This window comes from Bufo bufo, chromosome 2 (assembly GCF_905171765.1).
Source record: "Bufo bufo chromosome 2, aBufBuf1.1, whole genome shotgun sequence".
Classification (NCBI taxonomy): Eukaryota; Metazoa; Chordata; class Amphibia; order Anura; family Bufonidae; genus Bufo; species Bufo bufo.
Window position 1 is genome coordinate 97,960,123 of NC_053390.1, and position 26,104 is coordinate 97,986,226.

At 44.8% G+C, this 26,104-nt stretch overlaps 1 protein-coding gene across 3 annotated transcripts in view; it reads right to left on the reverse strand.

The window, feature by feature from the left end:
- Positions 1 to 26,104, reverse strand: part of ADAMTS6 (ADAM metallopeptidase with thrombospondin type 1 motif 6) — a 272,216-nt gene that overhangs the window by 70,143 nt on the left and 175,969 nt on the right. For all 3 annotated transcript variants that reach the window (XM_040421333.1, XM_040421334.1, XM_040421332.1), the window contains 2 exons: positions 11,206 to 11,351; positions 7,686 to 7,749 (listed from right to left, as the gene is read on the reverse strand). In XM_040421333.1, coding sequence (XP_040277267.1) covers positions 7,686 to 7,749; positions 11,206 to 11,351 — 210 coding nt within the window. The remainder of the gene's footprint in view (positions 1 to 7,685; positions 7,750 to 11,205; positions 11,352 to 26,104) is intronic.

Here is a 26,104-nt window from a genome sequence, read left to right on the forward strand (position 1 = left end):
TTGCTCCGTTCCATGGCCCCGCAAAAATTATAAGTCATGTCCTATTCTTGTCCGTTTTGTGGACAAGAATAGGCATTTCTATAAAGGGCCGTCAGTTCCGTTCCGCAAATTGCGGCATCCGTGTTTTGTGGACCGCAAAACACGGCACAGTTGTGTGAACAAGCCCTTAACTGGAGTCATTTAAAGTGGTTTTCTGGGGAAAAACTGTTGATTGTTAGGCGGTCTGACCCCCAGCAACCCAATGATTAACAGAATATTGCTCGCTGAGCTTTTTGATGCACTAGACAGCCTTAAATGTAATTAAAGGCTTTGGACAACTTTCAAGCCACTTTTGTAATTAATTTATTTAAATGTTGCTTGATTTGGCTTCTGCAGCATCTATGTACAGTACATTACAAGCTGAAGAAAGCTGTTCACAGAGAAATCCATCCAACTGGCCATCTAACTGCTTGTTTTCCAGAGGAGAGAAACCAGCAGGAACTCAGTAAGTGTTAGGGCTCATTCACATGAGCGTATGAATGAGTCCACATCCGTTGCACAATTTTGCGGAATGGGTGCGGATCTATTGATTTCAACGGGGCTACAAAACATGCGGACAGCACACAGTGTGCTGTCCGCATCCGTTGTTCTGTTCCGCGGTCCCGCAAAAAAAGAAAGAGAATGTCCTAAATAGGTATTTTCTATGATAGTGGCAGCCATGTGTGGTCCGCAAATTGTGGAACACACACAGGCCAGTATCCGTGGTTTGTGAATCCGCAAATTGCAGATCTGCAAAACACTACGGTCGTGTGAATGCACCCTTAGAACGGATGCACCAGGGGATCGGTGAGGGTGAGTACGGATACTTTCTTGTTTTTTTTTCAATCCAGTCTGAGCCCGCGGCCAATTTGGCCTTCTGGACAATCCCTTATAAATATTCTATTAAGGCCTCATGCACACGAACGTATTTTGTTTCCGTGTCCGTTCCGTTTTTTTTTTGAGGATAGGATGCAGATCCATTCATTTCAATGGGTCCGCTAAAAGCGCGGACAGCACATCATGTGCTATCCGAATCCGTATGTTCGTTCCGTAGCCCCGCAAAAAAAATATAACATGTCCTATTCTTGTCCGTTTTAGGCATTGTTACAATTTGCGGACCGCAGATCACATACGGTCGTGTGCATGTAGCCTAAATCTACAGTAAGTACTCATGCCTTGCATTGACACCAGGCATTGATCGCTGACGCACACCTATAGGAATTTATAATGGGAGAGACTAGGACAATTTTTTTATATACTGCAATTTTTTGTGCACTTTCAACCATGATCATTTGAAAGACGTCCTTATACAAATAATGAAGAGGGCACTGAGTACACTTTACATATCCCTAACACTTACAAACTGCCTTCGGGAGAGGGGATGGTGCCTTGAAGCATCCCACCTTTTTCTTATATCGCCATGCCTTTCTATGCACATTAGTGAGCCGTGGTTGTGTCTAATGACGCAGCACCCAGCTGCTGTATACATTTAAAGGGGTTTTTCGATCAGTATCAGATCGGTGGCAGTACGACACCCGAGCCCCTTGCCGAATAGTGTTGGGCGAGCATGCTCGGCCGAACACTAGTTCGGCTCGAGCATCGTGATGCTCGGCACATAACGGTGTTCGGCGGAATACCGCGTGTGTTCGAGCACGATGCTTGAGCCTCCTCCCCGCACGTTTGTTGGCTTCTACGCAGCCAAAAAAACGTGCAGGTAAGTGCTGCTATTCACTGTAATGCCGTAGCCATGTTGGCTGCTGGCATTACAGTGACTGATCCCACACTCGGATATTCCGAGGAGCTGTTTTCATCGTCATTCCTTAATTTGGGCCTCTCGCCAAGCCCGCTTGAAGAGGGACATGAGGAGATCTTGTGCCCTGATTCTCAAACTCTGGAGTCAGAAGAAGAGGACGGTGGGGAACGGCAATTAGTATTAGTATTTCACGAGGTGGATGATGATGATGAGACACAGTTGCCAATAAGTCAACCGCAATTAGTGTCTCAAGAGGTTCATGATGAGGATGAGACACAGTTGTCAATAACTGAGGTTGTTGTTAGGTGTTACCTGGGAAGGTGGCAAGCCGAGCGAGGACAGCAGTACAGAGGGGGAGGGATCCGCAGCACCGCAACAGGCTGGAAGAGGCAGTGGGGTGGCAAAAGAGAGAAGGCTGGCCACACCAAACAGACATGCAACTGTTCCCTGGAGCACCCCCTTGCGGCAATCTCCCTTGCCAAGGGGTAGGTGTTCCGCAGTCTGGCGCTTTTTTGAGGAAAGTGCGGACGATAAAAGAATTGTAATTTGCAACCAGTGCCGTACCAAAATGAGCAGGGGCGTGAACACTAGCAACCTCAGCACCACCAGCATGATCCGCCACATGGCATCAAAGCACCCTAATAGGTGGGCCGAACGCCTGGTTCCACAACCAGTGTCTGCGGGTCACACCACTGCCCCCTCTTCCCCTGTGTTACGTGCTGGCCAATGCCCTGTCCAAGATGAGGCCCGGATGCCTCCCGCCATGCACCTGGACCTTCGCAAGCACCATTAGCTAGCACATCCACTTCTGTGTCCCAGCGCAGCGTACAGATGTCTATACCCAAGGCCTTTGAACGAAAGCGCAAATACCCAGCCACCCACCCACAGACCATAGCACTAAATGCACACCTTTTCAAACTGCTGGCCATGGAAATGTTGCCATTTAGGTTTGTGGACACTGAGGCTTTCCACAGCCTGATGGCAGTGGCTGTCCCGCGGTACTCTGTCCCCAGCCGCCAATATTTTTCACGGTGTGCAGTCCCAGCCTTACACCAGCATGTGTCCCGTAACATCACCCGTGCCCTGACCAACGCAGTTATTGGGAAGGTCCACTTAACGACTGACACAGACAAGTGCTTTTGGCCAGGGACGCTACATTTCCCTGACGGCACACTGGGTGAACGTTGTGGAGGCCGGGAGCGAGTCTTACCCTGGGATGGCACAGGTGCTACCGACGACAAGGATTGCGGGCCCTACTTCCATCAGGGTTTTCGCCGACACCTACTTTAGTAGCTGCAACCCCCCTTCTCCTCCTCCACTTTCACGTCTGAATTATCATCTTGCAGCACCAGTCAGACATCAGTCAGTAGCTGGAAGCAATGTAGCACTGCAGTGGGGAAGCGGCAACAGGTCGAGCTTAAACTGATCTGCTTAGGGGACAAACAGCACACCGCCGCAGATTTGCCTGAGCTACTGGAAAAGGTGCGCCGCGTGTATGCCCATTTCCGCAAGTCATCGACAGCTTCAGCCGGTCTGGCAGCGCTGCAGCAGTGCTTGCAATTATCAGCTCACCGACTGTTGTGCGAAGTGAGCACGTGCTGAAACTCCACGTTCCACATGTTGGCCAGGCTTTGTGAGCAGCAGTGGAATACCAGCTGCAACATGGTCGTCGTCTTTCAAGTCAGCTTCCGCTCTTCACAAGCGAGGAGTGGGCATTGTCGTTTTACTTCTGTGAGGTTTTACGCAACTTTGAGGAATCAACACAGATGGTGAGTAGCGATAACGCTATTATCAGCGTAACCATCCCACTTCTGTGTCTACTTAAACGCTTGCTGCTCACAATTAAGGCAGACGCTTTGCATGTGGACGAGGTGGAAATGGGGGAAGACAGTACACAGAGTGAAAGCCAGATCACCCTCAGTTCGTCTTCTCAGCGCAAATTGGATGATGAGGAGGAGAAGCAGGAGACTGTTGCCTCTGCTACAGAGGGTAGTACCCATGGAAGTTTAATTCCATCTGTTCAGCGTGGATGGGTATAAGAGGAGGAAGAGGATGAGGAGATTAAGAGTCATCTTCCTGATGAGGACAGCGAAGTCTTGTCTGTTGGGACTCTGGCACACATGGCTGACTTTATGTTAGGCTGCCTTTCCCGTGACCCTCGCGTTGTACGCATTTTGGCCAACACCAATTACTGGTTGTTCACCCTTCTCGAACCCTGCTACAAAGAGAACTTCTCATCTCTCATTCCTGTGGTGGAGAGGACGAGCAAAATGGTGCAATACCAGAAGGTCCTTCTGGAAAACTTGCTCCAAAAATTTCCAGCTGACAACGCAGATAGTAGTTTCTTGGCCAATCGAGGAGGGGAAACGAGGGGAACACAGCAGTTTCAACAGAGGCAGGGCAACACTCTCCAAGGCCTGGGCCAGTTTTATGACACCCCGCCAGCACCCTCAACCTGATGCGCGGCCTAGTGTCACAAGGAGGGAAACATTTTGGAAGATGGTGAAGGAGTACGTAGCAGACCGTGTCAGCGTCCTCAGTGATCCCTGTGTGCCTTACAACTATTGTGTGTCCAAGCTGGACATGTGGCATGAACTTGGAGGTGCTGGCCTGCCCCGCCCCGCCGCCAGCGTTTTGTCTGAGCAGGTATTTAGTGCTGCTAGGGGCATAATAACTGATAAGCGCATCCGCCTGTCAACTGAAAATGCTGACCGGTTGACTCTTTTAAAAATGAACAAGGCCTGGATTGCCCCTGACTTTTCTACTCCACCAGATGAAAGCGGCTGAACATAAAGACACTCTAAATGTCGCTATTATGGTGTATTGAATACACTGTATTCCCATGAACCCCTTCCACCATTAAAAAGGGTATATGGTTCAATCTCCCTTTTCTCATCCTCCTCCTCCTGCATCATATTAACATGCTTATTAGGCTGCCCTCAGTCCTAATGTTTTAGAGGGTCAGCTCAGCAGCGGGCCCTCACCCATAATGTTTTAGAAGGTCACCAGCAGGCCCTCAACCATAATGTTTTAGAGGGTCAGCTCAGCAGCAGACCCTCACCCCTAAATTTTTAGATAGTCAGATCGGCAGCAGGCCCTCGCCCACAAAATTTTTTACATGGTCAGCTCGGCAGCAGGCCCTCGCCCACAATTTTTTTTAGATGGTCAGCTTGGCAGCAGGCCCTCGCCCACAAAATTTTTTAGATGGTCAGCTCGGCAGCAGGCCCTCACCCACAACATTTTTTAGATGGTCAGCTTGGAAGCAGGCCCTCGCCCACAAAATTTTTCTAGATGGTCAGCTCGGCAGCAGGCTCTCGTCCACAATTTTTTTTAGATGGTCAGCTCAGCAGCATGCACTCACCCCTAATGTTTTAGAGGGTCAGCTCAGCAGCAGACCCTCACCCCTAATGTTTTAGATGGTCAGATCAGCAGCAGGCCCTGGCCCCTAATGTTTTAGAGAGTCACCAGCAGGCCCTTGTCCTAATGTTTTTGAGGGTCACCAGAAGGCCATCATTTATAATTTTTCAAGGGTGTGTATGATGCCCTCCTTTATGTGTAATAAAGGGTGTATTGGAGTGGCGGTTCCTTGTAATTTTTGGCAGCCCTTTCCCTTAGTGCATAGGCTTTATGAGTGTAGGAGTCCCATTACCTGAACAATTGTACCGCAATGTGAATGAGGCCCTCCTTTATGTGAGTGATATACAGGTTGTATTGGAGTGCCTCTTCCTTGTAATTTTTGGCAGCATTTGCACTTTATATACAAGTAAATATACAGGAAAGAATGTTTGCTAACAATTTTTCCTCTAAAATCGGTGTATCTTTGGTTTTGTGCGTATTATTGTCAGTCCGTAAAAGTGGCGTACTACCCGGACAACATCGTTTCCAGCAGCGACCTTGGAGTCCAAAATGCATCCAGACATCCTCCCTATGCTGTTCCCGAACCATTTCAGTGGTGTTTCCATCAATTTCTGACCTTTTCCTATGAACCAGACACCCTCCCCTCTGAAGAGCAGGAGGTGCCTAGTTTAATGCTCGGGTTCTCCCATTGACTTCCATTGTGCTCGGGTGCTCAGTAGCAGCTTTCTCTAGACCAGTGACATTGCGTTCATCGGTCACATGGCCTAGGAGCAGCTCAGCCGTATAGAAGTGAATGGGGCTGAGCGCGATACCAAGCACAACCGTTATACAATGTACGGCGCTATGCTTGGTGGGATGCAAGAAGGCCGCGGTGCTCACAGGAGTGCTGGTGCCTTCTCAAACAGCCGACCAGAGGGGAAACTGGGTTTTGGACCACCACCGATCAGATACTGATGACCTATCCAGAGGATAGGTCATCAGTTAAAAAGTGTTGGAAAGCCCCTTTAAAGTACATGGAGAAAGCTTTCCCAGAAGATTTGCCATCTGTTCTGGGAAGGGGGGCATGTCACCTCTTTTTCCAGGAGCCTCCGCTGCTCCGGGAGAGTTGGCAAGTACGCCCTAAGACACCCATCAAGTGTCTGACTGATAGACAGATAGGACTTCATGATGAAACAATTATACATTTGGGTATTTTAATGAATAAATTCATACTTTTTAAGACAGTGATACATCCAGCGCACCCAAAACTAATTTCTTGCTCTTAAATATAAGCTTTAATATTCTCAAAATTTTTCATAAGTGTAGACATTGGCATGCCAGACCTCAAGCACACAAACACTCAGCAATCCGGATATTTTGGGTGCTGCAATCACAAAAAGCCACTAAAGTAAATATAACAAAAAAGGGTAACAATAAAAAAAGCGCAATACTTGTCTTTTCTCATAACCGCCTTAGAGCCTATCTGCCTTATTTCCTGATCACCACCATGTAAGTGCGTGGGTTCTTGAAGACCAGGAAAGATGATGCCCAAATCTGTTAGCACAACGATTAAGAAAGCTAACTACACAACAAGGGACACATCCCCACTGGGTGATATACAGCTGTATATCCATTCATAAACATCCATCAGGATTAACTGAGGAATGGCACAACATAGAGCTAGAAAAACAATTCCAGAATTGATATTGTAGGGGGAATGCACAAATTTCCTAAAACAGACATGTACATTTTCAAACTATGTAGGGAAACACCCACTGACAAGAGGAATAATAACACCCAGCTGTCAATTTAACTGTACATTTCTAGCAGGAATACCAGAGGAATGGCGCAACATAGAGTTATAAGAAAAAAAAAATCCGAATTCCATCTGAGATCTGTTATTTTGCAGGACTTTTATTCCGTCTGAAATAATGGATCTCAAGCAGAAATGGCTCAAACGGATGCCAAATGTGCATAACTGATGCTTTAAATATCTTTATTTTTCTGTTCTCCTGATGGATCAGAAGAATGGAAAAATAAACGGTCTTAAAGGGGTTATGCTATGTACAAAATAAAAAAACAGACATCATATAGTACAAAGCTAGAACCAGCCCTGCACTTCACATGGATCCAGAGATCTCCACATGAATTGCTCCAATTGTTCTGATAAGATTAATTTCAGGCTGGCAGCTCAGGGGATGTGTCCTTCTTCAGGGTTGTTTGTCCTTTCTACTGTAGCGCTTTCCCTGTAACGGACACAGCTTCTAACAGAACATACGGCTGGTGGCAGTTGAAGATTTAAACGGAGCGACCTCCTAAGTGAGGTGGACAAGATATAAGGAAAAGAACAAACAGCAGGTGGCGCTATACAGATACATTTTATTGAATAACTCAGTGGCTATAAAAAATATAAATTATGACATGCAATTACAAAAGTATTGAAAAATGTAGAATATGTTTAACTCTGTAGATGTGTGTTTGCCTCGGAGCCAGGTGCATGTGAACAGTGGTGCTGCAGGTAAAATCTATCCGTACCTATCAATCACCAGCGCAGGCAGGAAGTGTCGGGATTACTTACATCAGTGTTACATGACCGGTAGCGCTTCCTTTCTCCCAGGCAATACTTTCCTCCTCCTGATGGTCTGTAAAAAGGCACTGTGCTTTACTTATGTAAGTCAAGTCTTTTCATCACAACATGGAAGCAATTCAGGCTTTTATTTTTAGTCTACAAACGCCAATTTCTAGAAGTAGCGAAAATTACAGTTCGGCCTTTCCTTATTAAATCTTTTCATTACCTTTGAGCCCTGGCCAGGATAGAAGGGAAATCGGATCAGAGACAGACACAACATGTCCAGTCGTGTCGGTGACCTCACTGCCTCTCGGTGCTATCTGCTGTAATACTACTCCAATGCAATATTGTCCTTCTTGGCATATCACGCCATGTGTGACAGGGGACCAATACTTATTAACTGTTCTGGGGGGGTGGGGGGGGATCTTATAATGTTACAGAATGCCTTAGAAGGAGTAAGGCGATGTCTCTGAGAAAACCTAGCGAGTTTAATGGAACCAATGCATGAACATGAGCATATGTTACCCATCATAATGCCAAATAAACACCCGCTCTCAATTTAAAGGTAAATCAACTAGAGAAATATGACCAGATCAATGCATGCAAGCATATATGGCTTGGTGCCTTAAAGGGCATCTGTCAGCAGATTTGTACCTATGAAACTGGCAGACCTGTTATATGTGCGCTTGGCAGCAGAAGACATCTGTGTTAGTCCCATGTTCATATGTGCCCCCATTGCTGAGAAAAATGAAGTTTTGATATATGCAAAAATAGCCTCTAGGAGCAACGGGGGCGTTGCCGTTACGCCTAGAGGCTCTGCTCTCTCTGCAACTGCCGCACCCTCTGCATTTTGATTGACAGGGCCAGGTGTGATCACGTTTACACTGCCTGGCCTGGTCAAAGTGCAAAGGATATGGCAAATGCAGAGAAAGCAGAGCCTCTAGGAGTAAAGGCAATGCCCCCGCTGCTCCTAGAGGCTTATTTGAATATCTCAAAACTTCACTTTTCTCAGCAATACGGGCACATATGAACATGGGACCAACACAGATGTCTTCAGCTGCCAAGTGCACATGTAACAGGTCAGCCAGTGTCATAGGTACAAATCTTTATATGTAAAGGTATTGATGACCTATCCTCAGGTCCTTCTATCAGATTGGTGGGAGTGTGACACTTGGCACCACCAATCAGTTGTTTTGGGCAGCCGCAGGATTAAAAAGTATATTGGGGTGATTTACTAAGACTGTTCTTTAAAGGGGTATTCCCATCACAGACAATGGGGGCATATCGCTAGGATATGCCCCCCATTGTCTAATAGGTGCGGGTCCCACCTCTGGGACCCGCACCTACAATAAGAACGGAGCGGGGAAATGAACGGAGAGTGCACTGCGCATGAGCAGCCTCCCTCCATTCATTTCTATTGGGCTGACGAACATAGCCGAGCGCTGGCTCGCTCGGCTATTTCAGTCTGCCCCATAGAAATGAATCAGAGGAGGGGCCGCGCGTCGGCGGTGCACTCCCATTCACTTCTATGGGAGCATCACTTGGTGGTGGACGGATCCTGGGAAATCCTCTGGGACCCGCACCTACAATGAGAACGGAGCAGGGAGAGCAGTGGCTGGAGGACCCCATTTTTCCCAGGGTCTGTCCATCACCAAGCGCTGCTCCCATAGAAGTGAATGGGAGCGCGCCGTGCTAACCCTTTAACAGATTCGGCTACTTTAGGATGAGGCGTGCCCCTCGTCATAAATTAGGCAAATCTAGGGCAGTCCGTGCGTCTGGAAATAAAAACTACTCCAGCCCAAACTTCTCCAGCCCCCACCAACATTTGGCCCCCTGACAAATGTGGTGTAAAACCAACCGTGTGACTAAATATTGTCGCACAGCTGGTTAAAAAAGGGGCTCGCGAATATTATTACGACTGAAATAGTCGTAAGTCTCATAATTTAAAAACCCAATTGTGTACGGTGCACAGCTCCATACACTATGTAGTGGCCGAGCAGGGTACTGCAGCTCAGCTCCCATTCAAGTGAATGGGAGCTGCGCTACAATACACCGGCACTGGAAACTACACCGTGTATGAAGCCTTCTGCTTCCACTCCGTACACGCTATAGTTTCCAGTATCATGGCAGCCCAAAACAGTTGATCAGTGGAGGTGTTGGACCCCAACCAGTCTTGTGTCGGTGACCTATTCTGAGAATAGGTCTTCAATGTCTGTGGTCTGGTCAAGTCCTTTAAGAAAGACTTGTCAGTCCTCATGACATGTTTGAGAATCTTTTCTTAGAGTTTCTTATGATAGCCCTCAGTTATTCATCCTGGACACTGCCCTCCTGCTCAAAGGGGTGTCTCTCTAGATACTCTGACACTGCCCAATCAGCACTGACACTAGGGAAACACGCTCCTGAAAAGGGTACCCCATTATTATATGTAAACCTGCACTTTCAGTCTCTAGGTAAATTCACTAACTATCATTGGGACATACTGTATCTCAAAGCAATGGACTAATGTGGTAACCTCCATGTTATTACCTTTAGATGGCTTGGGCCAAGTACAGATGTAGCAAATACACAGTCTGAGCAGATTAGAAAGTGGTTCTCAGAGACCAGGAGCCCCTTCTTATATTGCTGGGAAGGGTGCAGGGATAAAAAAAACAAAAAAACTCACTGGTCCCTGTTGGTCCAATTCCAGAGCAGAGCTTCCAGTCCCCACTGGACCAGAAGTGTGACGTCCCGTCTACATGTACGTCACCACTGCCGGCCAATTAATGGCCTCAGTGCCGGTGTCAATCACATGTCGGTGACGTGCATGTAGACGGAAAGTCACACTCCCGGTCCAATGGGAACTGGAAGGGGGCACAGCGCTGGAACCAGAGTGCTGTTGATGCGCAAGTCTTTTTGTCCAGGTCTCGGAGAGCCCCTTTAAATTGCCACTTGACACAACAAAATCCACTGAAAGTTTCTGTGTGTACAGATGACAGCTAACAATGGCAACAAGTAGTAAGATCATTTCAGACCTCATGGGTAATAGGCAACATACACATCTCGAGTGAATGTTTCCGGCAGGCCGCTGCGGCAGAAAACAGCCTGCCGGAGTTCACCGGATCTGGCGTTGCCGGATTCTACAGATCCGGCCACTTTACGGAATAAATGCCGGGTTTTGGCAGGACAAAAACCATTGTACGCAACGGTGTTTGGTCCAGCTGACATCTGTGCCGGATCAGACAGCCAGATCCTCTTGCCAGAGATGCGAACGTGGCGGGATGACCATAACTGGTCTCATGTGTCAAAACTATCAAAGATTTTATTTTTACAAACTGCACTTGAAAATTGAACCTGACAAGCCGCTATTGGCAACTAGGCCACTTCTGATACATGAGATACATTCCGATCTGTAACTTCTGGAAACTTTGCATCTGGATTTTGTGTTCAACGCCAAAAGAAGAAATAAACAGCAACATTACAGCAAGTGAAAGACATAAAACAGGATACAAATGGTTCTTTAGGTTGGCTCCGGCTTACTTTAGCTACTTACGCTGGACTGTCACAGTGCCTTATGGATGATGAGACTCCTCCACCACAGGTTCTGGTGCACTCTCCCCATAATGACCATGGACCCCAGTCTCCATCTAAACTTTTAGGCCAGGTTCCAAAAGTTACACATTCACCTTGGTAGCACCACTAGAAATGAACAGGCCAGATATGAGGATTAGCAGAAAACCGGTATGAAGACATTAACATTTCTTAAGAAGCCAATAATTACATATCAAACATACATTATTCTATAAGGCTGGCCGCACACCATGCGGCTAGTACTCATATCCACATGTCAATCTGCGGATGGGCTGTCCATGATCTCCATGGACCGCTCTTGCTTTTATTGGGGGTCGTTTACGTACATCGTTACGCATGATTTTGGAATAAAAAAATATATATAATTGTCGCAAAACCCCATTTTGAAACTTTTTAAAGCCCATGTGACAATATTTTGTTGCACTGCATTTTTGTTCCAAGGGAAGCAGGCAGCAGCGGGCCCGGACAAATTTATTAACTTTTACACCTGAAAAGGCGGCGCAACAGAGGAGTTTTTTTTGGTAAATGAGTCTCATTGACTTTAATGTAGTCTTCCACGGACACATGCCCTTTTTTGTGCTTAACGACAGATCCCTCACAGACAATATACTTTATAGGTCCTTGAAAGTCACGGACACAACACAAATGCTCTGAATATGTATTTTCAGCCTAGCAGTGTCCATGGAGTACGGATAAAACACGGAGGGGAAAAAAAACGGATCAAACATGGATTCTTTACAGATTAACCACCGATTGCCTTGTCATGGATGTCATCACGGACATGTCGATGAGGCTCACAACATGTCACAACGTCAGATGATACACATGGAATATGCCAGCCCTCTTTATGGAACCAGACGCATCTAGCGGTACAGTAGATCCCACACCCCTCTGTGGGCGCAGTTCAGAGGCAGCTGCTGTGCTCCTCTGTACTGTAATCCAGTGATTCCCTGGTCTCTGAGTAAATCAAGTATTTTTACAGCGTCATGCTCACTCTGCATTTTCCGACACTTTTGGATTTTCCAAACCAATTTCCTTACTGTTGACTCAGTTTAATTGGATCTGCTGCAATCTGTCAACGGTCTGTTTACAGAAAACTCCTTTTTAGAAAGTAAAACAGAGCGGGCCAAGTGTTGTGCCAATTAATTAAGAAAAGGAGCGTTACAAGCGGAGTCAGGTGCTGCACGATATTACTAAGCTGGATCAGCAATCTACGTCATTGCAACAACTGTGCTTCACATCTGCTGTTCTCATACTGAAGCCAAGGCAAGAAGGGATTCAAAAAAGATGATGGGGCACAGTTACTAAATTTAATTAGTCTCAGTATAAAGCTGTGGCCTGCTCTCACTACATTCATTGGAAGCTGTCTGGCACAAGGAAAGGTATAGAGTGGGCTCTGCATGCATGTTGGTACCTGCATCCCTTGTAAGTAATGGAGGCCATTATGGCACCAAAAATGGTAAAAGGCAGAGTGGACCCAGCATGCATGTGGATCCAACACTTCCTGAACTTTATGGCGGCCATTATGGCGCATAACAGGTAGTATTTAGTGTTAGGACCCGTCTAACAGAGATCGCCTTGACGTACGGCAGACGGGCTCAGATGGTTTTGTACAAAATGCATTGGCCAAGCATCTCACTTTATAAATAAGCGTAGCATTAGCACTATAATAATATTTTTTTGTGACTATGGCATTATTGTACTTCATCTGGTTTGCAGGGTGCTGTTGCATTGTCTTTTTTTCTCTACTAAGGGACTTGCCACTATTTTAGTCAACAAATAGTCGAAAGTCCCCTTTTTAACCGGCTGTGCGACAATATTTTGGCGCATGGCCAGTTTTACAGCTTGTTTACCAGTTGGGCAGGACGGGGGGCGTGTCGGGGCTGGACTTTAGCCCCAGCAAATTTACTAACATTTATACCTGGAAATAGGTGTAAATTGTTAAGGTACCCCTGTTTTTTTTTTTGTACCTTATTGTCCGACTGGCATTTGACCCTTTTCTGTACGACTATGCTCTTATGGGTCATATATCAAACTGGTGTAAAAGAGAACTGGCTTAGTTGCCCATTGCAATCAATCAGATTCCACCTTTCATTTTTGACAGCTCCTTTGGAAAATGAAAGGTGGGATCTGATTGGTTGTTATGGGCAACTAAGCCAGTTCTTCTTTACACTAGTTTCGATAAATGACTCCATTAGTGTTTGCATGTTTGTTGTGTGTTGCCCTCACCCGTATTTCAGTACAGGGACTGCCACCCAGTTGTGGGGTCACTGCGTAGGGTGACCGTGCAAGTAGGTAGATATAGTGGGTCTGGGAAATTTTAGGGCTGCACTATACCTGTTTGTGTGTGACAGTAGTCACTTTATGCTGACAGGGGCTGGCGTAGTTTTTTCGCCAGGTGCAAGGACTGTCATATGATGCGCCGAATTTATGAGGAGACGCACACCTCGTCATAAATTAGACAAATCTTAGGGCAGCACAAGACCAGCTTAAGAAGCTGGTCTTGGTAAATGTGCCCCTGTGTTTTTTTCTGTGTACTCACCCTCTCTTTACAAACGGAACCTCAAATAGTTTTACCTCACCATGGCTTGGTTTCCATGTTTGGGTTTTCTCGTGCAGTTTTTGCAGGTGTGGGTCATGAAGGGAGAGTGGGGGAGATTTATCAAAAATATTCCAAAGGAGCTTTAAAAAACAAAAAACGAAACTAGTTGAACACCACGCTATGCTGGTTTGGGTGGGTTTATTGCGCAGATACTACAGATATTGTTGCACGCTATCCTGCGTCCACCATGGTCAGCCAATTACTCTTCTTCTATGATTTCATTGCTTGGCGTAATCTTTTACTTCACTACCCGAGTGAATTAGAAATACAACAATATTTGCACCTAAAAAGTGGAGCTGCATGATGGTAAATGTCTCGGGAAAACATCTGCCTACAAAACCATAACCATGCCCCCAAAACATGATGTCGCAAAAGGTGAAAACTAAATAACGGATGAGATGATACATTAGTAAATAACCCCCATTTCACTTTGCTGGTACTGTATCACACTGCATTTTTTTCAGCGCACAAAACATACATAATCTGCAATGTGTGCATGCTGCATGCACCCTAAGAAATCTGAACGTGTGGCTGTACTATGAGTGGATCATAAAACGAGAGAAAGTATTTAGGACAGATATTACAGGGGACATTTACAAACATTTTTACGCAATTTTTGGTGTAAAAAATGTCACAAGACCCCTTTTTGCATCTTTTGTCGCATGGGCGTTTTTACGCAGTTCTCTCATACTATTGACATTGGTATGTGTTGGGTGACCACCCTTCCCCCAGCCCAATTATACAGCAGGACCTCTGCAGAAATCCAGATTTGCCTGCTCCGTGCCACTCTGTTTCAGCTCCATGGCTGTCTTCACTAGACTTCTGGTCCCAGTCTTTCAACTTCTGAACATATGGGATCACATGCATCGCTGCAGCCAATAACTGGCCTCAGCAGTGACATGTTGTCAAGTGCCTTGTGACCCAGCAGGTACTGGAAGTCCAGTAAAGAGAGGCTGGAAGCACAAAGCTGGAACGGAACAGTGGGGAGCAAGTAGGTATAGATTTCTCCACAGGTCCTGCTAGCGTTGGGGAGGAAAAACAAAACAAAACTGGACAACCCCTTTAAGTACATACCATCAATGGCATTTAGAAGAATTCAAAGCAACAAAAATGGCAAAAAATATTTACTTAAAATCAGAACCACATCTATTTATTAAAATATTTTTGGAACATTATAGTGCACATTGGTACATCAACACCAATTTTAGGTCAGGCATTCATCTACACATGAGGTCATGGGTGCATTCATCTACACATCTACATATGAGGTCATGGGTGCATTCATCTACACATGAGGTTGTGGGTGCATTCATCTACACATGAGGTTGTGGGTGCATTCATCTACACGTCTACATATGACTTCATGTGTGCATTCATCTACACGTCTAGACATGAGGTCATGGGTGCATCCATCTACATATGAGGTCATGGGTGCATTCATCTACACATGAGGTTGTGGGTGCATTCATCTACACATGAGGTTGTGGGTGCATTCATCTACACGTCTACATATGACTTCATGTGTGCATTCATCTACACGTCTAGACATGAGGTCATGGGTGCATCCATCTACATATGAGGTCATGGGTACATTCATCTATACATCTACATATGAGGTCATGGGTGAATTTATCTACACGTCTACATAAGAGGTCATGGGTGCATTCATCTGCACACCTTTACTTTCAATCCCAAATCTAACATTGGGACACATTAAAAATACAATTAAAAAAAAAAATGCCATTACTACGTCTACCACATGTAAGGTACACCAATGGTCCCTCAAATATACAAAGACAAGATAGGGATGGAGTTAAACATTCTGTCCCACAGCTTGCTCACTGCTGGTGCATGAAAGCCTCTTTGTAATTCAGCTCACTGCCAAACGAATCACAGCCGCTTGGGTGTTCTAAGAGTTTTCTTGTGGTTGCATAATGAAAGAAGAAACGAAAGAGAGCACTTTTCATGTCTTCCCAACAATCAACCCTGTAGGATAACCCCATCCCTTGAAAAAAAAAAAAGGGATGCTTCCAGGAGGCATGAGACGGAATGGCCTCACCAGGTCACATACAGTAGCACGACATCCATGCAATTGGTTATGTGTGAATAAAATTACGTCAGCCTAGAATGCACAGTGAAGAAATGGAGAAGAAACAAGCGGAGATGGAGGGTGAGAGGCGGTCAGTGGGATCATGGCCAGATTCCCAGATGAGGCAGCTAAAAGATGCTAGAAAGAGAAAAGCCACCATTCATAAAACACAGAACAAAGTACCTATAGCAGCAAAATACACAGCGCAGATTCAGAGGAGGGAAGGACCCGAGTGCATTTCTGATGAATCACAACACGGACAATGCGGAAATGTGGTTTTCTCCCTTTCTACTGTAGCTTTAATAAAGGCCTTCCACTATACGATAAGACATTATTGTACCATGTTCATTTCCGAATAGCCTTTAATTCAGATGGTCCTGGGATAGGTTTTCCCATAACCAACACTCATCACCAATCCACAGGACAGGCGATAAGTGTCTGTTTGATGGGGGTCACGAGTTCCATGATGAGAAAAGGTGTCCTGTGTTCCAGTTGAGCATGCACACTACTGCCCCAATCAATCCGTATGGACTGACGGAGATGGCAGGGTATATTGTTTGATTATCTCCATCAGTCCATCTATCTGACTTTGGTGTGGTAGTGGTAGTGTGCACGAGTGACCATCGCTCCTCTCAAAGGGGGGCATTGAATCGCAGTTATTGAGACTGTACAGATGATTAGTGTTAATTTAGTAAAATCCCTTTAATATATGGCAGTAGACAATACAGGTTAAAGGGGTTGTCTCACCTCCTTTCTTCAGTGTGGGGGCAGTTCCTGCGAACATGACTGGCAGCACAGGCCAGCAGCACTGGGAAGCTGTAATCCCCTCTCCGCCTGTGCGTGCATGCTCCTGAACTGGGGCAGATCCATAGCTAATGCGCATGCATGGGAGACTATGGGCACTCGCTCCTGCAATCCCGCACACCAGAAAGGCCAGCTTTGCTTCTTTTCTTTTTCTTTTAATAGCAACTACCATAAAAGTAAAATACGCAAGTGTTATTTTTCTTTTACATGTGGATCTTCCAATAAGATCTCCACTTAGTATCCTGGCTGAGCGGCTAATCACGTTAAAGGGTCATTCCGTTTTCAGAACTTTTTTATTAGGTCATTGAGACACAGAAAAAGTTTTGATTGGTGGGCATCTGAGTGCTGAGACCCCCACAATCGCTAGAATGCAGATGGAGAAGCGCTCACATATTGTGCTCTCTCTCCTCATTGCAGGAGATGGAATCAAGATGAGCTTGTAGGCCCTGATTTATCATGCCTTAAATCCAGAAATCTGCTTTTGTAACTTTTGTGACTTGCTTGCGCAGAATATTTTTTTTACTTTTTTGCATTTCTACACCACTCACTCCAGTTCTGAAATATGGGTGGAAAGCTGGAGTAGCTTTTCTAGACAACAGTGTTAGGCCTCATGCACACGGCTGTTGGGCAGCCGTGGTCATATTGCGGCCCGCAATCGGCGGGTCGACAATCCACAGCCGCCATACGTACTTAAATGGGTCTGCAGTTCCGGAGATGCAGAACGGAGTCACGGAACACCGGAAGCACTACGGAGTGCTTCCGTTGTTCCGCACCGCTGCACGGATGTTGCCCATTCAAGTTGAATGGGCCTGGCCAACTGCACGGATGTTGCCCGTGCATTGGGGACTGCAATTGCGGTCCCCAATGCACGGAACGGCCGTGGGCATGAGGCCTTAGGTTTAAGGATCAGACTAATTTCTCATTACTAGGCTATGCTATGCCAGGAGAAGAGCCCGCATCTATGATATCCATAAACTCATTTTGCTTTCAGTGACTCTTAATATAAGGGCTCATGCACATGAACGTATTTATTTCTCCGTGTCCGTTCTGTTTTTTTTGGGGGTTTTTTCGCGTCGTATGCGGAACCATTGATTTCAATGGGGCCGCAAAAAAATAGGGAAATGACTCCATGTGCATTCCATATCCGTATGTCCGCAAGTCCGTTCCGCATTTTGCGGAAAAGGACAGACATTGTTACAATGGATCTGCAAAATAAACGGACAAACTTTTTTTTCCGATCCCTGTTTTGTGGACAGCAAAATACATACGGTTGTGTGCATGAGCCCTAACTCAAAATTGTTGGCCTTTAAATTGTCTTCATAGTTGGTGGGTAAAATGGAGTTCTCAATACAGAAACCTATCCAACAGGCCAACATCTAATTAAATATTTCTACCCGAAGGCAGAAAAGGTGTATGGTTTAGTAAAATATTCAATAGTAATGTGCAAACCTTTTACTGACTTGCACAAACAGGTGTAACAATGGCCTGATGACGTCAAGAAATTCTGAAATCAAGAACTAAAAGGAAAATGTCAGTTGCAGCAGGTCCAACACAAAATCTCTTTTTGGGTTCAAATCAGGACTAGGTCACCGAAAAACTTGAAAAACGTTTGCTTCTCGTCCAACGAGATATAAGTTTTATTTGTTGTGGATTACTGCACTTCAACTAAAACTTTGGCCGTATCACATGAGCATACATAGCTCCACGCAACGCCATTTATGTGATGCCAAGAGAAGGATCAAGCCCAGTCCTGTAAGATCAGAAATCCTTCCCAATTCTTTCTTCCTCGTTGCTGTATACGCTCATGTGAAATGTGACAGATTATCAGAATTCTCTGGTCCAGGGCCGATTCATGGTTTAATAATTGCACGTTTTCCTTCCAGATTCGATGCAAACGGTTCTGTTAGAATGAATTCACAGATGGACGACGTAATGCAGAAATTTCTGGGACTGTCTCACTCATCTGAATGAAAATTTCTGCAACAAATTGGCAGATAAAATTCAACAGCTTTTTACTCCTCACCTTTTCATGAATATTGCGTATATTGCGTCCTGGTATTGCGTTCTTGTAGAAACTTTGGGTGGACTACTTCACTTTCTTGGTAAGGTTCGATCTAGATACAGATTCCGCCAAAAATGCTGCATCCAAAATGCAGGTCGCTTTAACGCTGCACGAAATGAGACAAATCAAAGCCCAGGGGAGGGATAAGAGTCCGGACACTTCTGGGTTTCCGAAAACACTTGCCTTATAATTTAGATGTGGTGCGATTGGAGGTTCTCTGCCTCTGTGAGCCAGTGGTCAGTGGCTCAATGCACAGGCGTGTGTTTGTGAGTGCGCCATTAAACATTCACATGTATCTACGTTATGTGGGCGCAATTGTTTAGTGGCAAGCATGCGCCTGCACATTGAGCCACTGAAAACTAGCTAACAATGCGCATGAACAGGAATGACAGGGACGCGGCGCATGCGTGAGATTTCGAACTTGCGTCCAAAAGGATAGGAATTCGAATTTCTATCAATGAAACTCTAAGCGGCTGGAAAGGGGAACGCATAAAGCTTGACTGCAAGCAAGAAAGCCGCGGCGCCCTTGAATTCAAGACCCTAATTTACATAACGTGGACAGGAGAGTAAAAGTATTTTTTTGGCATTAGATGCATCTGACATTAAGGACAAAAACAAGCTACAGACTTCTATAAGGTAATGCTGGTGGTTTAATATGCGTTTTCTAGGTTTTCTTTAAGAGCCCATGCACACGACCATAGCCTGTTTTGCAGTCTGCAGATTGTGGATCTGCAAAACACAGATAAAGTCCTTGTGTATTCCGCATTTTGCGGAACAGAAAGTCCTGCCTTCGATAGAACAGTCCTATCCTTGTCCACAATCGGACAAGAATAGGACATGCTCTATTGATTTGTGGGTGCCACTGAACGGACATACAGATGTGGACAGCACACGGCCCCAACGGGTCCACATCCGACCTGCAAAAATGCTGTTTGGATGTGGGAAAAAAAAATAAGTTTGCATGCATGAGCCCTAACGCAAGACAAACAGGGATCCTATTAATAATCAACCAATGCGTATAATATATAACTCTCCCGAGGTCTGCTTTATTAATTACTTGCATTCCCCATTGACAGCAGTGAAGGTCTGCCTAAATGGTACCAGTTGGTTGGCATGTCCCTGCCCAGTCTGACACTGGCAGCACTGCTTGGATAGTGTCCGACTGTGTAGGGTCACACCCCCAACTGGTAACCCCTAGATGGTCGTTTATTGTAGACTGCTGGCAATTCATTCATAAAGTTCTAGTAGGAATACCAGAGGAAATGAACAACACAGTTACAGTCATGGCCGTATGTGTTGGCACCCCTGAAATTTTTCCAGAAAAGTATTTCTCCCACATAATGATTGCAGTTACACATGTTTTGTTATACACGTGTTTATTTCCTTTGTGTGTATTGGAACTGCACAAAAAAACAGAGACAGAAAGGCAAATTGGATATAATTTCACACAAAACTCCAAAAATGGGCCAGACAAAATTGATGGCACCTTTTAAAAATTGTGGGTAAACAACTTTGTTTCAAGCATGTGATGCTCGTTCAAACTGACCTGTGGTAAGTAACAGGTGTGGGCAACATAAAAATCACACCTGAAACCAGCTAAAAAGGGGAGAAGTTGACTCAATCTTTGCATTGTGTGTCTGTGTGCGCCACACTAAGCATGGAAAACAGAAAGAGGAGAAGACAACTATCTGAGGACTTGAGAACCAGAATTGTGGAAAAATATCAACAATCTCAAGGTTACAAGTCCATCTCCTTTGTCCACGGTGTGCAACATAATTAAGAAGTTTACAACCCATGGCACCGTAGCTAATCTCCCTAGACGTGGACGAAAGAGAAAAATTTATGAAAGGTTGTAACGCAGGATAGTCTGGATGGTGGATAACCAGCCCCAATCAAGTTTCAAAGAAATTCAAGCCGTCCTGCAGGCACAGGGGGCATCAGTGTCAGCGCGAACTATCTGTAGACATTTGAATGAAATAAAACGCAAGAGACCCAGGAGGACCTCACTGCTGACACAAAGACATAAAAAAGCTAGACTGCAGTTTGCCAAAATGTACACAAGTAAGGCTACTTCCACACCTGCGTTAGGTGCGGATCCGTCTGGTATCTGCACAGACGGATCCGCACCTATAATGCAAACGCTTGTATCAGAACGGATCCGTTTGCATTACCATGAACAAAAAAAATAAAGATTTATATTTTCATTTTTTTGTTCATGATAATGCAAACGGATCCGTTTTGACTTACATTGAAAGTCAATGGGAGGCGGATCCGTTTTCAATTGCACCATATTGTGTCAGTGAAAACGGATCCGTCCCCATTGACTTACATTGTAAGTCAGGACGGATCCGTTTGCAAGCAGCGTTTTGGTGTCCGCCTCCAGAGCGGAATGGAGGCTGAACGGAGGCAAATTGATACATTCTGAACAGATCCTTATCCACTCAGAATGCATTGCGGCTTGACTGATCCGTTTTGGGCCGCTTGTGAGAGCCCTGAAACGGATCTCACAAGTGGACCCAGAAACGCCAGTGTGAAAGTAGCCTAAGTCAATGGGGACGGATCCGTTTTCACTGACACAATATGGTGCAATTGAAAACAGATCCGCCTCACATTGACTTTCAATGTAAGTAAAAACGGATCCGTTTGCATTATCATGAACAAAAAAAAATTAAAAAATGTAATTTTTTTTTTGTTCATAGTAATGCAAACGGATCCGTTCTGAACGGATACAATCGTTTGCATTATAGGTGCGGATCCGTCTGTGCAGATACCAGACAGATCTGCACCTAACGCAGGTGTGAAAGTAGCCTAAGCCAAAATCCTTCTGGGAAAACGTGTGGACAGATGAGATAGAGATAGAGCATTTTGGTAAAGCACATAAATCTACTGTTTACCGAAAAAAGAATGAGGCCTACAAAGAAAAGAACACAGTGCCTACAGTCAAATACGGTTAAAAGATGTTTTGGGGTTGTTTTGCTGCCTTTTAAACTGGCTGCCTTGACTGTGTACAAGGCATCATGAAATCTGAAGATTACCAAAGGATTATGGGTCACAATGTGGGGCCCAGTATCAGAAAGCTGGGTTTGCATCCTAGTTCATGGGTCTTCTAGCAGGACAATGACCCCAAACTTCAACAAGCGCCCAGAAATGGATAAGAACAAAGCGCTGGAGAGTTCTGAAGTGGCCAGCAAAGAGTCCGGATCTAAATCCCATTGAACACCTGTGGAGAGATCTTGCTGTTGAGAGAAAGCACCCTTCAAATATGAGAGACCTGGAGCAATTTGCAAAAGCAAAAAGAGTGGTCCAAATTTCCAGTTGACAGGTGTAAGAAGCTTGTTGATGGTTATAGGAAGCGATTTATTTCAGTTTTGTTTCTTCCAAAGGGTGTGCATAAGAAATATAAATAAGTTGAGGGTGCCAGTAAATTTGTCAGGCCCATTTTTGGAGTTTTGTGTGAAATTATATCATTTTTGGCTTTTTTTCCCAGTTTTTTTTTGTGTTGTTCCAATACACACAAAGGAAATAAACATGTGTAGAACAAAACATGTTGAATTGCAATAAATTTCTGGGAGAAATACTTCATTTTCTGGAAAAATTTCCAGCAGGCCAACATTTACGGCCATGACTGTATATGAAAAGATGCTCCAAAATTAATACATGGGGAATGCAAGTAGTTACTAAGAAAGACATAACAGGAGAGGTGACTCAATCAGCCTCCCCATATGCAGTCACTGCGTTCAGCACAGCTCAGCAAAAAACGGACAATGATAGGTAAAAAGTCAATGACTAATCAAATATTTGCACGTCTTAACAAATCACCCGTCATTATATCAAAGATAAAACACAAGCACCTTACTGTACGACATACAATACACAATGGCAGATACTATTTATCAGCGCAAGCTCCAAATCTCTGAACAAACGTATAAATAAGGATGTTTTACGTCCTCCTTAAAAGGCTTTTGTTACATGCGGTAGGGAGGAACTCGCAAGCTATACTTCTCATTTTTAGGCATGTGAGCTTAAAGACATTTCATCACCCAATTCAAGATGTAAGCTGCCAGTGACAAATGCAAACCCACATTAAAACTGTTCCAAATCTGCTGGCCGCTTATGATAACCTAAACTATAAATGACCCGTAGTCACCAACTGAAACCAAATCCTTTTTTTAAGTGAATTATTCTCCGAGACCTCTTGATTTATAGAATGTTTGTCTGATGGATAAAGCAAAGTTCATGATCATGTTCTACATTGTCTGCCTCCTACGTAAAAGTCAGATTATGACCAAGTGCAGAAAGAAGTATAAAATACAACAGGAATGGTAAATAACATGCAATGGTCAATAAATCTAAAAGAGTGAATGAAATTGACATGCTTTCTAAAGTACAAAAAATATCTATAACACAAAGAGGGTCGACAAGATTCTCTTCCACATGATCGATCAGAAATACTTTTAATGGGGGACAGAGAGATACAGTACAATAAAATATCCTATTTAAAGGGTTATTCCATCTCAGACATTAAAGGGATTGTGTCACGAACTATATCCTACATTTTTCAAACCAGAAACTGGATCTGAATACTTTTGCAATTGCATGTTAGAAGCTGTGGCAGTTACAGGAAAAAAGCTGCACAGGAAAGGACAAAGCTTCTAACAGTAGATGTGACTTGACTGGTGGCAGTTGAAGGATGGACGTCAAAATTACTATACAGGGCAAACACCAAGGGGCACCATTAAAATGAAGTAAAAAGAAGATTTCACAACCGAAGCATTGTTGTTACAAAGTAAATTACAAAAGTAACTTGTTTTTCATGCTGAATTGCATTAAAATAACATTTAAAGGTGGCACTACCTCATTAAGTCCTGTTCCTTCTTGGTTTGAAAGCGACCTGATGATGTCATGCACATAGCAACATCACATGACTATGACTGATTCGGTGCTGCAGCCTTTTCACTGCTGCAGAGCAGCACTCCTGGCTTCCTGGTTGTGCAGGGAACTCCAACATGGCCCCATTCATTTGACGGTAGGTGTGCTGCAGTTCCCTTGATGAGTAGATGACTGGGCGCCACTGTGCTGGAAAAGACTAGTTAAATCCTCCCCCATCTTAGGGCTCATTCACGCGGCCATTGTTCGGCCATTCCATGCATTGGGGGCCGCAATTTGCAGTCTCCAATGCATGGGCAGCCGCGACGGATCCAGACCCATTCAACTTGAATGGGTCATTGATCCGTCCGCATCACAAAAAAATAGAACATGTTCTATTTTTTTTTTTTGCGGTGTGGAGGCACAGACAGAAACACCACGGAAGCTTTCCGTAGTGCTTCCGTGGGGTTCCGTGCCTCTGTTCCGCATCCGTGAGGCGGTGTGCACATGGTTGGTGCCCGCATATTGCAGACCCGCTGTTTGGGGGCCGCAATACAGGCACGGCCAAGCAAGGGCCGCGTGCATAAACCCTGCGGGGAAATTAACGGAAGGTGCACTGCGCATGAGCAGCCGCTCTCCATTAATTTCTATGTGGCCACCGAAAATAGCCGAGGGCTCTCTCGGCTATTTCTGCCTGCCTCAGAAATGAATGGGAGCAGGAGCCGCGCGTGCGCGGTGCGCTCCCATTCACTTCTATTGGAGCAGTGCTTGGTGGTGGACGGACCCCGGGAAATCCGGGGTCCTCCAGCCACAGCTCTCCCCGCTCCATTCTCGTTGTAGGTGCGGGTCCCACCTCTGCGATATTCTCCCATTGTATGTGATGGGAATAACCCTTTAAGTAGTCAAGAGCAAACAAATAGGTAAGGGCCCTCCATAGCAAAGATTAAAATAAATCCCCTGATTTAATCCCGCCATACTCCTAACCACTGGAAGGACTTGACAGAAGGACTTGATGCTTGTTTGCCCTCATCTCATCACCATGATCCTTGGGTCAATTCCCCATAACATTGTGGGATAAGAAGCTCTACATACTGTAGGTTCTCTTTACCCATTAAAATAAGGAGGCATCCAACCTGTGTTGGGCCCCCTCTCTCTATGGGCCCCATAGCAGTCACATGGATCACCCCTAAGTATATCCACTTTGAATGTAGTCATGAGAAAATAAGTGTGACCTCAAGATTTGTAGGAAAAATAATTCCTTTAAACAGATTTTTGCGACTTAAATATTAAAGACCTATTCATAGGATGGATCATCAATATCAGGTCGATGGGGGTCTGACTACCAAAATCTGCTGTTGAAAGGGGACAGGGCGCTCCGGCGAGTGTTGTGGCTTGTCACATCCATCAATCACAGTGTTATCTTCAAGTGAATGGGTCTTAGTTGCAATACCAAGCACAGGCACTATACAATATACATATTATGAAGAGGCCGCATTGCTCTGCCAGACACCATAGCCCCTTCATAGAGCTGATCGGCAGAGGTGCTGGCAGTCAGACCCCTCCAAACAAGCTGATATTGATGGAGGAGATGGAGATGGAGGAGATGGAGATGGAGGAGGAGGAGGAGGAGATGGAGATGGAGGAGGAGGAGGAGGAGGGACAGACACTCATGTTTGAGGCTCAGACTAAAGCTGAAACGCGTCACGTGTCCTATATGTTGCAATAAAAGGAGATAACCGCAACCCAAAAGTGAGTGCCGGTCTTTTCTTCTAACTTGATATGGGACACCTTCCTTAGACGTGAGCAACCCCTTTAATTATTAATAAAAAGCCAATGAAGTCTGAACAAGTCTCAAATTAACAGCTGATCTTAGTCCCAATTGGTAAAAGTCATATATATATATATATATTTTTTTTTATTATTATTATTATTTTTTTATTGGCAACAATTCCTAGTATAAAAAATAGCCAAATGTCTCAACCAGACTCTGATACTTTATTCTGCATATTAGACCAGTTATCAAAACCACAAGTTATGTGGGTAGCTGACTAGAGTCCATCTGCTTTTTATCCAGGCAATAGCTTTGCATAATATTGCAAGCCAAAAATTAACAACAACAACAAAAAAAAACTCAGTCTGCTGATAGAAATGTCTGTCTGCAAACCAGAAAAGGAGAAAAATAGCAAAGATGTTTTACTTTTTAATCCAAGATGCAAATACAATATATTAGAAAAAAAAAAAAAAACGAAACATTCTTTATTGGTGGAGAAGTGGATCTCCTGAGTAGACTGCCTAGTCCAAATAGTTAAACTAGAGCCCGGCCTTCTCTATAACCATGTGTAATGAGCGAACATAAAGTGTCCCAAGTCAGCCCTGCAGAGACTTTTTAAGTAGAAGCAGGTCAGGCCTTCTGAATGAAACCATCAGCAAGGATTAAT